General features: G+C 44.2%; 1 protein-coding gene across 1 annotated transcript in view; it reads left to right on the top strand.

The window, feature by feature from the left end:
• Positions 1-4,848, top strand: part of RFTN2 (raftlin family member 2) — a 73,078-nt gene extending 68,230 nt beyond the window's left edge. Inside the window, exon 9 of the mRNA XM_055121889.1 lies at positions 3,087-4,848. Within this exon, the coding sequence (XP_054977864.1) occupies positions 3,087-3,356 (270 nt within the window). The 3' untranslated portion in view covers positions 3,357-4,848. The remainder of the gene's footprint in view (positions 1-3,086) is intronic.
• The last annotated feature ends 10,395 nt before the right edge of the window (positions 4,849-15,243 follow it).

The following is a 15,243-nucleotide window of genomic DNA, read 5'->3' as shown; positions in this document are numbered from 1 at the left end:
ATTGGTGAGGGTCAAATCCAAGCAGCCAGTGCTCCCAGTACCCCTGCCTTCCGATGTTCATTCAGTCAGTGTTAAAAGCCTCATTCAAATGTGAGTGTATAATTTATGCATGTGGGAAAGGGCGCTGGGAACCAGGCTGGAAAAAGGAACTCCTCTGGCAGGACCTTCAGCCTGCAGCCAAAAGGCCACAGTCTCCTGACCGACATCCCAATGCCAAAGAGAGCATGCCATTGTCAAACGCTGAGCCTGTGAGGAAATCTCCCCATGGCTGCTGCTAAATGCACAGCACTTGCTGAGGAAGAATATAAAAGGAGAGTATAAAAGGAAAGACTTGGATTCTGATGCTTGTATTTGATCAATGCAAGGGTGTCAGTGAAAATGTCACCCCACACACCAAGTTAGGGATAGCTTGGGACTATGAACATGCCCCCCTCCACACACACCTTTTTCTCTGGCTTTGTTTCTTGGCCACCAGCAGTGTCCAGGGCTTACTCCTGTCTGCGCTCAGTGGATCACTCCTCATGGTGCTCAAGGGACCATATGGTATGCAGGGCATAAAACCCGCTTGGCTGTGTACAAAGCAAACACCCTGCCCTGCTGTTTTATCTCTCTGGCCCCAAACCTGGACCATTTTTGAGGAAGGACCCACTACAGACTTATTCCCTTAAACTTGCTAAAACTTCAACACCAAGAGAAGAAAGTTGCCTTAGAGATACTAATATACTTTCTCTGCTCCAGCAAAGATTTTGTGTCCCTGAACAGATACTTGGTAAGCATATTGCAACCATAGCAGCCCCCAAACTCCATTTAATAAGTATTCTTCTTGTAGATTTTTCATAAGACAGTAGGAAATCCACCTATATCTTATACACTACAGTTCAACGGACTGGAGCAATAGCACAGCGAGTAGGGCATTTGCCTTGCACGCAGCCGACCCTGGTTCGATTCTTCCATCTCTCTCAGAGAGCCCAGCAAGCTACCAAGAGTATTCCACCTGCATGGCAGAGCCTGGCAAGCTACCCGTGGCGTATTCAATATGCCAAAAACAGCAACAACAAGTCCGACAATGGAGACGTTACTGGTGCAAATCGATGAACAGTGAGACGACAGTGCTACAGTGCTACAGTTCAACAAACATATAGGTTAAGAAGCTTTCTTTTAATAGGAGGCCACCCACCAGCTGTAATTGGGGGCCCAGGGCTACTTCCAGGGATGCTCTATGAAGCCCCAGACCTGTGGGCTTGACCATCAGGCCCTTGCCCTGTGGAGAAGGCGGGCAGTGCAGAGGGATGGACTGGGGCCTTGTACATACTGGGCCTGGGTGCAACCACTTGAGCTCTTTCTTTGACTCTGACCCACTTATCTGAGTCTCTTTAAGGAAGTGGGGGTGGAGTGTTGTGTCACATCCAGCAGTCCCAGGGGTTACTCCTGTCTCTGTGCTCAGGACTTACTCCTGGGTGTGCTGGAGGGCCCTATGCAGTACCAGGATCAGACATGTGCAAGACAAATAACTTACTCTTTGTAATAGCTTTCCTATTTTGATTAATAAACTTCTGTAAGAATAACCCGGGTGATGCACATATGCTGCCCAAGCTCATGTGCTGCTTGTGCCCACGTGGCCAAGCACATGTGATACCCGAGCACATGTGTCGCCTGCATCTCCCCTCTTGAGATGTGTAGTTTGATGCTTTCATGTTTCACTCTGGGATGTGCGTAGGGGCTCTCCCTGCTCTTGGAGAATCCTGGGGTCTATCCTGAGCACGTTACTTTCCACTCTCTCCTACTTTCTCTTCCTCCTTCTCTTCAAAAAACCCTAATGAAATAAAGAAAAAAAGGGGGGGAAGGAATAACATGGCATCACTGTGTGACTTTTTTCCCCCTGGTTTTTGGGCCAAACTCAGCGATGCTCAGGGACAGCTCCTGGCTCTGCACTCAGGATTCATTCCTGGAGGGGCTTGAGGGACGAAATGGATGCTGAGGATCAAACCACGATTGGCTGCGTGCAAGGGAAGTGCTTTACTATTGCTCCAGCCCCTCTCTGTGGCTTGTCTTTCCCAAGAGTAAAGATTTGATGCCCACAGCACCCACAGCTTACCAAACGGGCTGCAAAATGAGCATCCCCAAGTGTCAGGTCAAAGCAGTCTGTGGCAGTTCATGCAGAGGCCCTCTGTTGCCCAGGAAGACCCTGCCAGAATTCTTTCTGTCTAAATTCAGTCTTACTGTTCATGACAGTAAGTATTGTCCATGTTCTGGGCGGAGGGTGGTAGGGGTGGAACAGTAGTACGGCAGGTAGAGCAATTGCCTTGCATGCAGCTCACCTGGGTCCAATCCCGGCATCCCATATGGTCCCTCAAGTCCCGCCAAGAGTAATTCCTGAGTGCAGAGCCAGGAATAAGACCTGAGCACTGCCAGATGTGGCCCTCTCCCCACTAAAAGACACTTCTGTGCAGCCAGTTGCTATGGGAAATGAATAGAGGTGGCCACTGAAGCACTTTTTCCTGTGGTTTAGATGTCCACCAAGACCAAGAGGAAGGGGCTGGAGTGATAGCACAGCAGGGAGGGCGTTTGCCTTGCATGCGGCCGATCCGGGTTCGATCCCTGGCATCCTATATGGTCCCCCAGGCACCGCCAGGAGTAATTCCTGAGTGCAAAGTCAGGAGTAACCCCTGAGCATCGCTGGGTGTGACCCAAAAAGCAAAAAAATAAAAAATAAATAAATAAAGACCAAGAAGAAAAACAAAGCCTTTGATGTATGTATGTATCCCCTCCTTTGTTCTTCACGGTATGACCTCACTATGCTCTCCCCTCAGAGAGGTCATTGACAGCAGGATGTGTGCGCAAACAACACTGAGGAGAACGATGTGCTGGGAATCTCCAGGAGGTTGAGGCAGAGAGGGGGCATCATTCTACCTGGGGTGGGGAGGGAGGACGCAGAAAAGCAGGGGGCCTCAGAATCAGTCCTTAAAGATGAGAAGGAAGTCTAGGAGGGAAAGGACATTTCAGGCCCTGGAGAGAATGTGTTCGTTCAGAAAGACAGGGAGAGCAGCCACGTTGCTAACTCCTGCTCGCTCATGTCTGTGTTCCAGAGAAAAGCCAGCCGGCACGTTAAAGGGGAGGACAAGAGCAGAGGCGCCAGTAGGAGCGTCGGGCTGGACACCGCCGCGTGCCAACCTCCAGAGCGGAAGCCGCTGTCTGTGAGCCTCGCCGGCCCCTCCAGAGAATGCTGGGGCCCCGAGAAGAAGCCAGCGCCCCCCAGCAGCTTCTCCGGCTTCAGCAGCAGTGACAGTGTCCATCGCGAGCTAGACGATGGGCAGCTGGATCAGGAAGATGGAGTAACTCAGGTCACGTGCATGTGAGAAGGCTCTGTAGATACGTATTCAAGCCAGACTCCGCTGCCGGTACTGTGTTACAAGCTCCGCACTTAGGTAATACTGGGGACCCCTCCAGACTCACACTGCCCTCTGATCCATGGAAACTTTTGTCCAACCCCCCTGATGAGGAAGAATAACCAACATGTTCGTACATTTAGCATCATGTTTACACTTCTGTCAACTAAAACACCTGTTGACACAATAGTTTATTCACCAATAATCTACTTCAGTTTCTTGAAAATGTACAAGGTACATTTATCTTACAATTCCTGGGAGGGAAAAAAAACTAAATGTCTCAATCAGTTTTTTATCTATTAGAAAGCCTTCAGGCAATTAGTCTGACTTAAGATGAAAAATAATCACTTCTCTCACCCTCTTTACCTTTCTCTTTCTTTCTCTCTCTCTCTCTCCCTCTCTCTCTCTCTCTCTCTCTCTCTCACACACATACACACACCAGTATACATCAACATACAAAGTGTTAATTACTGAGACACCTATTTCCTGAACATAACAATTCAAATTTTGTTTTTAACACTGACATGTATATACAAGGCAAGCCTATATATGTTAAAATATTCATTGAAAATAAATCCTTTTTTTTTTTGTATGTCTTTGCTTTTAACTGGTCACACTATATTACAAATATTGAACAGATTCATTGAGTCTGAACTTGGTTGCTTTTAAAAAAACAAATTACAAAAAAACAAACAAAACAAAGTCGTTTAAAGTTCATCATGAGGAACCTGGGAGATGGTTTATGGAGACGCTGTGCATGCTTTGTGTGTAGGAACTCCAAGTTCCATCCCTGAAATCACTTGGTCCCCCAGGTGTTATCAGAAGCAATTCCTGAATACCACCAAGTGTGGCCACAAAATAACAACTAATGGAGTTCAATATGACAAGAACTCACAATCAGTCTCATCATGCTAAAATCTTAATAGACACAACTTAAATTTCTTTCTTTTACATTGGCACAGCATGAAAAAGGATAACATCACCACTAAGTGGAAATGAGGTTTTTGCCTCTCTGTATGTTTCAATTATGCTTTTTGTTTTGAGTGCTAAGTTCTAAAGAATGAAGACACCCAAACTGTAGGTGAAGTTTTCCCCAGCACCAGCTGTGTGTACAACCGTCTATCCCCACTCTGCCTTTCCTGCTCTGCTGATAAAAGGAGTTCTTTGGCTATGGCCTAAGCTTAAACAAGTAAAGATGAAATTTCCACAGAATAAAAGACTTTTTTTTAATAAAGGCTTGCTTTGAAATGTGGGAAACTTTAAGTGAATAACAGCTGATGTTGCCTCTTATGAATTCAGTCTATTATATATTTTTATTCACATTGCTATTGATATGATGATATCATTTGAATAATAAAATATAATTTGTTATGGGGACATAATTTTATTCACCACAAATTCTCAGTCTGTTGTATACATTTGACAGATGTATAATACATGTTTACTTCTGGTTCTTTTCTCATCAGGTGTCTGAGTGTCTAACTTGATCTCCACAAATTGTTGATAGGGTTAAAATGGAATTATTCTACTGCTGCCATCCAAGAGCATTACCTTTATGTTAGAAAGGAAGTTAAGAATAACATACTTGGGTCAGGGATATGGTTCAGAGGCAAAGTGAAAAACTTGCTCTGACATGCATGAAACCTGGCATCTATCCCCAGACCTCCATTAAAAGAAAAGAAAAAAAAAGAATAAACAATATTCTGCTTAGTATAATTCTGTACAATAAACTAACAATAACATTTGCAGTAATATTTTTGTTCTAATTTTAAAATATACCAGAGTTCCATGTCAAGAGTTAGCAGGTTGACTAGAACCTAGCATTATTTCTGGAACCACAAAGTGCTATAAAATTGTGCACAGGAACAAAGACAGCCTACAGAATGGGTAAGGATATTTATCCAATACCCATCTGATAAGGGGTTGATATCAAGGATATACAAGACACTGAATTCCAGAAGAAGAAAACTGCCAACCCGATCAAAAAATGGGGTGATGAAATGAACAGAAACTTTCCCAAAGAAGAAATCCAAATGGCTGAGAGGCACATGAGAAAATGCTCTACATCACTAATCATTAGGGAGATGCAGATCGAAACAACAATGAGATATTTCACACCATAGAGACTGGCCCACATCCAAAAAAATAAAAACAGCCAGTATTGGCGTGGATGTGGGGAGAAAAGGACTCTCCTTCACTGCTGGTGCGAATGCCGACTGGTTCAGCCCTTTTGGAAAACAGTTTGGACGATTCCCACAAAACTAGAAATTGAGCTCCCATTTGACCCAGCAATTCCACTCCTGGGAATATACCCCGGAGAAGCAAAAAGGTATAGAAATGACATCTGCATTTCTATGTTTGTTGCAACACTGAACAATAGCCACAATCTGGAAAAAAACGGAGTGCCCAAAAACAGATGACTGGTTAAAGAAACTTTGGTACATCTACACAATGGAATACTATGCAGCTATTAGAAAAGATGAAGTTATGAAATTTGCCTAAAAGTGGATCAACATGGAAAGTGTTATGTTGAGTGAAAAGAGTCAGAAAGAGAGAGACAGACATAGAAATATCACACTCATATGTGGAATATAAAGTAGCAGAATGAGACACTAACACCCAAGAGTAGTAGAGATTAGAACCAAGAGGTCTGCCCCACAGATTGGAAACTGGCCTCACATGGTGGGGGAAAAGGCAGCAGAGACAGAGAAGAGAACACCTAGTAGAGAATATTGGGAGGATCCACTTGGGTTGAAAGCCACATACCAAAAGTGGACTATAGACCGAACATGATGGCCATTCAATACCTCTATTGCAAACTACAACATCCAACAGGAGAGAGAACAAAAAGGAATGCCCTGTCACAGACGCAGGGTGGGGTGGTGGGGGTTTGGGTGGGGGTGGTGGGAGGGATACTGGGAAAATTGATGGAGGAGAATGGGCACTGGTGAAGGGATGGAAACCAAATACAAACATGAAATTTCATAAGTTTGTAACTGTACCCCACAGTGATTTACTAATAAAAAAAATTGTGCACAGGAAATTAACTCAGAAATATCTGACTGCTTTACCCAATTCCAGGGTCTAGAAGAGTAGTGACCCCTTTCTCATTCTGTCTGTCCATACAAAGAATTGGAAGTATTAAGAACAGAGATGGGGATTAGAGAGATATTATAGTAGGTGGAACCGTTGCCTTATATGCGCCCAGCCCAGGTACAAACCTGACACTTCATATGGTTCCCTGAGCTACGCCAGAAGTGATCATTGAGCACAGATCCAGAAATAACCCCTGAAAGAAAAACGGAAGGGAAGGAAGGAAGAAAGGGAAGGAGGAAGGGAGGAAGGAAGGGAGGAAGGAAGGAAGGAAGGAAGGAAGGAAGGAAGGAAGGAAGGAAGGAAGGAAGGAAGGAAGGAAGGGAGGGAGGGAGGGAGGGAGGGAGGGAGGGAGGGAGGGAGGGAGGGAGGAAGGAAGGAAGGAAGGAAGGAAGGGAAGGAGGGAGGATGGAAGGAAGGAAGGAAGGAAGGAAGGAAGGAAGGAAGGAAGGAAGGAAGGAAGGAAGGAAGGAAGGGAGGGAGGGAGGGAGGGAGGGAGGGAGGGAGGGAGGGAGGGAGGGAGGGAGGGAGGGAGAGGAAGGGGAAAAGTGAGGGGGAGGGGAAGGAAGAGATTCCCAGGGAGCCTAGAAACCATTCTCTCACCATCTCTGTAGTTTCAACCTCTTTATAGTTCTAGTTTGGAAGACAAACAGAAAGGTCTCCTTCTTGAAGACTGGAGTTTTCAGGTGTCTTCATGACACCCAGAGAATCAGGCAGTAAAGTCATGTGGTCTCTCAACATTTATGGGCAAAAGATTTGAATAGACACTCCATGAAAAAAATGCAGAGTATATTCCTCTCATAAAGTATAACTAAAAACCCCAGGGCTGAAAACTTCCCTGGCAAGAAGCATAAAAGTTAGAGATTCAAGAAAGTGAAACTATAGTGATAAAAATTAGAGTGCTGGTACCTGTGACTTTTGAAGAGGTGGGGTTAGTTTCCTCTTCATCCTTTTGTTCTGCTGCATCTAAATACCACAGATTGCGTGGTTTAGAGCCTGGCAAGCTACTGAGAGTATCCTGCCCACACAGCAGAGCCTGGCAAGTTACCCGTGGCATATTTGATACGCCAAAAACAGTAACAAGTTTGATAATGGACATGTTACTGGTGCCCGCTTGAGTAAATCGATGAACAACAGGAAAACAGTGCTACAGTGCTCAACAGTGCGACAGAAACACATTTTTTTGGGGAATCCAAGATTAAGTGCCACCCCATCTGCTGAAAGTAAACTATTCAAAAGACATAAAGAGAGGAGGAAGGCAGTAATTCACTCATACATATAAAATCATAGATTTCTGAGGAATCTGACCTTACAAGTTAATAAAGTCTGACTAGGGGGAAAAGGTGATAGACCGAAAAACCTAAGCTCCCTGGAGAAAGGACAAACCAATGATAGCCTACACTTCTGGTTCCTACACAGCCACATTCTCCGTTAAACTTGACTTCCAGGGTTGAGGAGAGGTAAAGGAATGTATGTGCCTTGCATGTGGGTGTCCCAGATAGGGCCTAGTCCCTTGAGCACCTGCTGTATGTGGCCTTGGTGGTCCCCAAGTATCACCAGGAGTGGGCCTCAGGCCCTCAGAGCACTACTTGGAGGGCATTATTTAATTAGTTTAACTAACTTTACCTCATGGAAAGGGCGTGAGAGCTCACCCCTCTCCCTTCTATAAGAACACTGATCCTATTCATAAAGCTTTATGCTCAGGCTGTCTAACCACCCCAAACGCAAACCATTCCATCACAATGCGTATTAGGATTTTAACACATGTATTTGTGAGAATTATAAACAGTGCAATTGTAAAGTTATATACCATGGAACTTTGTGAGGTGATAAAATATCCCATGTATTTGAAGAAAAGTAATAAGTACATGCAATGGTCAAAACTCATTTAAGTGTATACGAAAGATAGGTGCATCTTGGACTGGGGAGCTCATTCAAAAGTCTGGAGTTCAAGTGTAGACTTTGCAGTGTGGACCCTGAGTTGTGACCTTGCAGCAACATGGTCTCCAGTCATTCTGGGAGAAACCACAGAGCCAGGAGTAGTTGCCAAGCACTGACAGGTGTGGCCTCAAACAAACAAGCAAAAGAGGGCTGGAGAAGCAGCTCAGAGCTCTTTCAGGAGCAAGTGCCAACTTACACAAGAGCGCAAGCCAGCCGTTACTGCACTGAGCTCTGCTGTCACACACCCAACTTGCTCGTTTACAGCTTTAACCGTTCAGAAGACCTTACACCCACAAGGCCAGCCGTTTGTGCTGCCACCCGTATCAGCCAAACGGTGCCCTTTGTGCAGCTTGCTTCCTCTACTGATTTGTAAATCTGTGGCACACAGTAAGCCTAGATGACGGCCTGGGAATGAGTATTCTGGGTTCTGAGCAGAAACTCACTAGGCTCAAGATTGCCTGAGCAGAGCATATGTCTGGCACTAGTCAGCCAGAAGACACAGTACCTGTAAGTAAACACTACAGCTTTCCAGCGTGTTATTAAAAACGCAAACTCCTGGTTTAATGTTGGTCCTGGAACACCTAATATCATGGTTAATAAAGCTTGACCCTCTTTAGTTAAGGATCCTACTTGTATGAAGCAGGGGCAGGGTCGGGCCCATATCCAGTGGTGCTCTGGGGCTATTCCTGGCTCTGTGCTTAGCAGTGACCTCTGGCAGTGCTCAGGAGACTCAGGGTGGTGCTGGGAATTTAAACCAGGATTGGCCAGAGGGGCTGGATACAAGACAATTTCTTTACCTCCTGTACTTTGTCTTCAGCTCTAAGCATTCTACTTATTCTACCCAGAATTCTTAAACTGTGTTTAGTAAACCTTTGAGGGCACTAAAAATGCTATGAAATGCTTTATTAAGTTCTCTAAGAGGACAGAGAGAGAGAGAGAGAGAGAGAGAGAGAGAGAGAAAGAGAGAGAGAGAGAGAAGCATTAGGTGGAGTTCATGCCCAATTCAATCAGCTTAATCAATGGAAATAAATAGCAGTACTCCTACATGAAAAGAGAGAGAAAGGGGCAGAAGCGATAGCACAGCGGGTAGGGCGTTTGCCTTGCACACAGCCGACCCGGGTTCGATCCCCAGCATCCCATATGGTCCCCTGAGCACCGCCAGAAGTAATTCCTGAGTGCAAAGCCAGGAGTAACCCCTGTGCATCGCCAGGTGTGACCCAAAAAACAAACAAACAAAAATAAATAAATTAAATAAATAAATAAATGAGAGAGAGAGAAAGAAAAAGAGAGAGAGAAGGATTAGCTATGATGTGAACTGAGGGCAGTTCTTGCTTAAACTGATATTTAGACAGGTAGCAGAGAGGAAAACTGACAGATGTTAGAAAGTTGTATCAACTATTGGGTTTTTCTCTATTGCTTGACTACCTTCTAGTTAAATGCTAGGAATAGAGAGGGTCAAAGGAAATTTTAGGAAAATCCGTTTTGTGTCCATACAAAATAATAATATTAAGTAGAATTAAAATGTATGTTTAGGGGCTGGAGAAACAGCACAGTGGGTAGGGAGTTTGCCTTGCACGCGGCCGACCCGGGTTCGATTCCCAGCATCCCATATGGTACCCTGAGCACTGCCAGGGGGTAATTCCTGAGTGCAGAGCCAGGAGTAACCCCTGTGCATCACCGGGTGTGACCCAAAAAGCAAAAAATAAAAAAAATTTAAAAATAACAAAAAATTAAACGTATGTTTAAATGATTGTTGGACTAAGGAAAGGAGAAACATACCCCTAGATGGTATTTCTCCCTTAGGTGAGTCATCTTGCTGTATGAGAATCTGCATTTTCCCCTTTCTTTACATTTCATGTAAAGAGTTACTGCTGTCAAACTAAGTTAAAATGAATGAGATTCATCTAATTCATCCAATTCAATTTATCTTCTAGATTAACTTAAGTTTTAAGTGTAAAAAACTATTAAAGTAATATATGAACAAATATTTAGAGTGTAATTCAGAATGCAGCCATAAAATAAGGATTGTCTGAATGCTAACAACATAACTATTGAAAACTTCTGTGCCACATAACTATTGAAAACTTCTGTGCCACAAAAACACTCTGTCAGCCTGGAAAGGCAAAGAGCAACAACTGAAAAACAAAATCAAGAAACAAATGACAGAAAAAGGCTAATATTGTAATCACACAGAGATGCTCAAAGTAAAAATGTACAACCAAGTAAAGAAAACTGCAAAGGTCACAAATAGGTTATATTTGTGACAAATATATTATAACATAGAAACAACCAATAAACATAGGATTTCAATTCAATGATAAAAAAATAGTAAAAAAAAAAACTTAAAAAAGGAGAAAAGATTGCTAATACCCCCATGCTGGCCTGTGTTTGGAATATGGGCCTGGGTGTTAGGGGAAGGGTGAGACGGGGAACGCAGCCTTCCAAAGTGAGACAACTTTGAAGATGGAGGCTGTGCCCCAGAAAGGATGAACAGAAAAGAGGAAGATCCTGGAGCAACTATATTCAAGACCACCAGCCTCTGGTCTTATCTAGAAAAGTGAGACTCAATTTGGGAGAGTGCTCCAGCTTACATTATGCTACAGATTGCAATCCTCCCATCATAAGAATTAAAGTGGTTGTCATGCATATCCCCTTACCTGCATTCAACACTCATCTTGTCTAGAGTGATCATTTCCAACTAATACTGTCATCATGAACCTCACCACATCTGTATGACAAACCATAAAGCCCAAAATGAGAAAGGGAAAGAGAAGAGAGGTGCCTGCCATAGAGGCAGGTGGGGGTGGGGGGGTGGCTTAAAGGGGTGAGGGAAACTGGGGACACTGGTGCTGGGAAATAATACTGGTGGAGTGTATAAACACAAAAAGGGTAGCAGTGCTTTATCTCTCCCGCCGCGCCTGCCTTCGGTAGACTCACGCTGCTTCCCCCACCCTGGGAAGGTTGATGGCAATGGGCAGGCGAAGGAAGGGAGGGGAGCCAGGCTGGTTGGTCGTAATTGTCGTTTATTCCATTCCCATCTCCATTCTCCTCTGATTCTCCTTCTGCTTCTCCCTCCCCCATACTACTTCATTCTTCTTCTTGATCTCTCATCAATCTCCTCCTCTTGGCTCTGGATTCTGGATCCCCTAGCCCACTCTTACAGCCTAGTTAAATCCCCAAGCATGAGGGGTTGGGGCTTACACATAGGTGTGGTGACAATCAATAGGGGTAAAGTTCTTCTCTCAGGGGATGCTGCTTCTAGGACAGATTCTCATACAGCAAGATGACCCTCCTAAGGGCGAAATACCATCTAGGGGTGCGTTTCTCTTTTCCTTAGTCCAACAATCATTTAAACATACATTTTAATTCTAATTAATATTATTATTATGTATGGACACAGTAAGAGATACTGTGCTTACAGAATTGCTCTCCTGGATCATCTCGATCTCAGACTACAGTGTCAGGCCAGATTAGTCTTTCCTATCCCTAGCAGGGTCCTTATCTCAGCGTTACTTTTGGATCATGACAGCATTTGTCCATGACCAAGCTCTCAACTTATAATTGAGTATCGTGGCGCTTTGGCCTGACCCATTTCAATGCAAGGGTAGGTCACAGCTTGTCCTGGGCCCACTCAGTCCCTTGTTGGGACCCTGCTTTTGGGGTGCTAGGAACTAAGGGCAACTGAGGCTTAAGTTGAAGAAGCAAATGCCTGGGATGGAATAATACTCAATAATAGCCAATTAAATCCCAAGTTGCAAAAGAATAATGTTAACTGTCTTCCTGTGTCTATACAAAAAAGACATTGCTTTAAACTATTCAAAAGAGGAGAAAGGCAATATTTCACTCAGACATATAAAAGCATAGATTTCTGAGGAATCTGACCTTACAAGTAAACAGAGTTTGATTAGGGGAAAAAGGTGATAAACTGGTTGGGGAGAAAGGAGTTTACAGATAAACACAGTGGAATGGAAGTGCCTCAAGAGCACTGTGATACACGCCTAAGCTTCCTGTGACAAAGGGAACAGGACATACCAATGATATCCTACAGTGGAGGGATGGGTGTTGGAACACTGTATGACTGAAATGCAATCATGAGCAATTTTGTAATGCTCTATCTCATGGTGATTTGATTAAAAAAAAAAAAGAATTAAAGTGGGGACTGGGAGAGCTCAGTGGTATGGCCCGTACCACCATTCAGGCTGACATTGTTAGTCCCACCCCACACTGTCCACTGGCCGAAAGTGATCTGGAGTGCCACCCTGCCAACCTGCCTTTGGTAGATGCTGGTTATTACTGCAAAATGTGTGCTCTCTGATATACCGTGACCGCTGTCTGCAAGCACTTCAGTTGAACAATGTTTCAGCACTCAACCAGATATGCGAACTCAGCAATCGGGCGCATGGTCTCATCATTGCAACAACACAGGGAAGGAAAAACACCGAGTGGGGGCGGAGTGGGGGAGTTGGGTAGAAACTAATCTAAAGGAGCTTTCCAAGGATGTGCATGGAGCATTCATGCTTAGAAACACGGGGCTGAGACACAGAATAGCGGGTTAAGCACACAGCCAACATGCCCCCAACTCGGTCCCCCAGGAGTCGCTATACTAACCAGGAGAGGCTTCTGAGCATCACTGGTTATGACCCCAAAATATGAACAAACAAGAATTTTCCCCTTGTAGGTCGAGAGCTTCTGGACCAGGAGAAATGCATGCCTGAAGCACAAGCAGAATGTGTGCACACACAGGAACAAGCCAGCCCCACGGAGTGCACAGTGTGGGCCCTCGAGTAAGCATAATATGTGCGTTGCACCTGCCACCTTATGGTTGCAACATCATCTTCCTCAGATGGGAAGGAGGGCAGAGGCAGAAGAGAAATCTATTTATCGTCCTTCACCTGGTCACCCCTTGGCTGTCCTGAGGCTCTGTTCCTGGCCCTCTCTCATGTCCCATGCTGATATAACCTGAGTTATTTATTCACTCATTTTTTAAATTTTCCTTTTATAAATTTAAATTGTTTCTTTTTTGGAGCTGGACTGATAGCACAGGGGGTAGGGCGTTTGCCTCGCACACGGCCAACCCGGGTTCAATTCCCAGCATCCCATATAGTCCCCATGGATAGCTTGCCAGGCTCTGCCATGCGGGCGAGATACTCCCGGTAGCTTACTGGGCTCTCCGAGAGGGGTGGAGGAATTGAACCCAGGTCGGTCCTGTGCAAGGCAAATGCCCTGCCACTGTGCTATAGCCCCAGCCCATAAAATAAATAAAAATTGTTTCTTTTTAAATTTGTTTTTATTGAGAACGTGATTTATTAAGTCATTTATGATTGAGTTTGAGGCATACAATGTTCCAACATTAATCCCTTCACCTGTGTCCACTTCCCTCCACCAATGTCCCAGTTTCCCTGCCACCCACTCCTTCCTGCCTCTATGGCAGGCAACTTTTTCTCTTTTAGGTACTGTGGCTTACAATACTGTTACTGATAGGGTTTCAAGCACCCACGTGGCCACTTTCCCATACCCCCTTCTCCTCCAGAGTGACCAGTGCCCTCTTCCATTGAGGTACTGTTATTCTTCTACTATTTATAACCCATGTATAAGAGAGATTATTGTCTGTCTCTCTTCCTCTAACTTCTCTCAACACAATACTCTCCAGGTCCATGCATATAGCAGCAAATTGCATGACTTCATCTTTTCACATGGTCATGTAGTATTTCACTGTGAATATGTGCCACAGTTTTTCTTTACCCAGTTATCTGTTCTTGGGCACGTATTTCCAGATTTTAGCTATTGTGAACAGTGCTGCAGGGAACAGAGGAGTGCAAATGTCTTTTTTGCATTGTTTTGGGGTAAAGAAAATCTGAGTATATTAAAATGAGCTCAATAGTAAGTGAATCTTACTAGTAGGTGGAGTTTGAGAGAAAGCAGAGGAAATGATCCCTCAGATTTGGAGACCTTGAAGCCCCTGCTTCCAGCACTAACCCTCATCCAAAGACTGGCCTCTTCAATTGTCCCAGCAATGTGATGTCTCAGCCACATCACTATGGCCACATTCAACTTGCTACTATCATACACTGAGCTTTCCACTGTGCTTTCCTTCTCTAATCTGCAAAATTTCCACCAGTTCTTTGTTTTGTTTGGGGTGGTATCCTCCCAATCAGTGCACAGGGAGCCTGGGGGCCATTCCCAGAAATACTTCATTGATGGTTTAATGCAAGGGCCACCCCTCAAGAACCTCCTAGGCATTACACTGGGCTACCTTCCAGAGACCATGGGGTACAGGGGATCACAGCAGATTTACATGGCAGACATGAGGAATGCAAGACTGTATACCTTAATCCTGTATTCTGTCCAGCTCCGTGCACCAATCCTTTCGTATTCACAAACGTCATCTTTTCATTCTTCTCCAGCAGTCTTTCAGGAAGCTATACTGTTTACATAGATGTTATCTGAAGTTTATTTTCTAACTTTCCTTCAAGATCTTAAATGCAATCCTAAAAATGCTGTATTAACTAACCTGATTAGATGGAAATGCTGCCTTTATCAAGGGAAAAAGGTTTTTTTTTCTTTTTTTTGGGGGGGGAAAAAGTTTCTTTTAAGAGAAACCGTTCAGGAAATATACCATCTGTATTAATAGCATGTAACTCCCTAATTTATCCACTAGGCTGGATCTAGATTATAAACTAAATTTTTGCAGAGTAATGATTTGAAATATTTTATATTAAATAATTTGATGCATAAACACTGACAGCAAAAGCTATCTCCAGTGTATAATTACGAGCTCAAAAAGCACATCTGGGCCCAAGTTGAGAAGTCTATCAGGTTACTG

The sequence above is a fragment of the Sorex araneus genome, chromosome X, assembly GCF_027595985.1.
Source record: "Sorex araneus isolate mSorAra2 chromosome X, mSorAra2.pri, whole genome shotgun sequence".
Classification (NCBI taxonomy): Eukaryota; Metazoa; Chordata; class Mammalia; order Eulipotyphla; family Soricidae; genus Sorex; species Sorex araneus.
The sequence above is the reverse complement of the archived record's forward strand: the minus strand, read 5'-3'. Positions and strand labels throughout refer to the sequence as shown.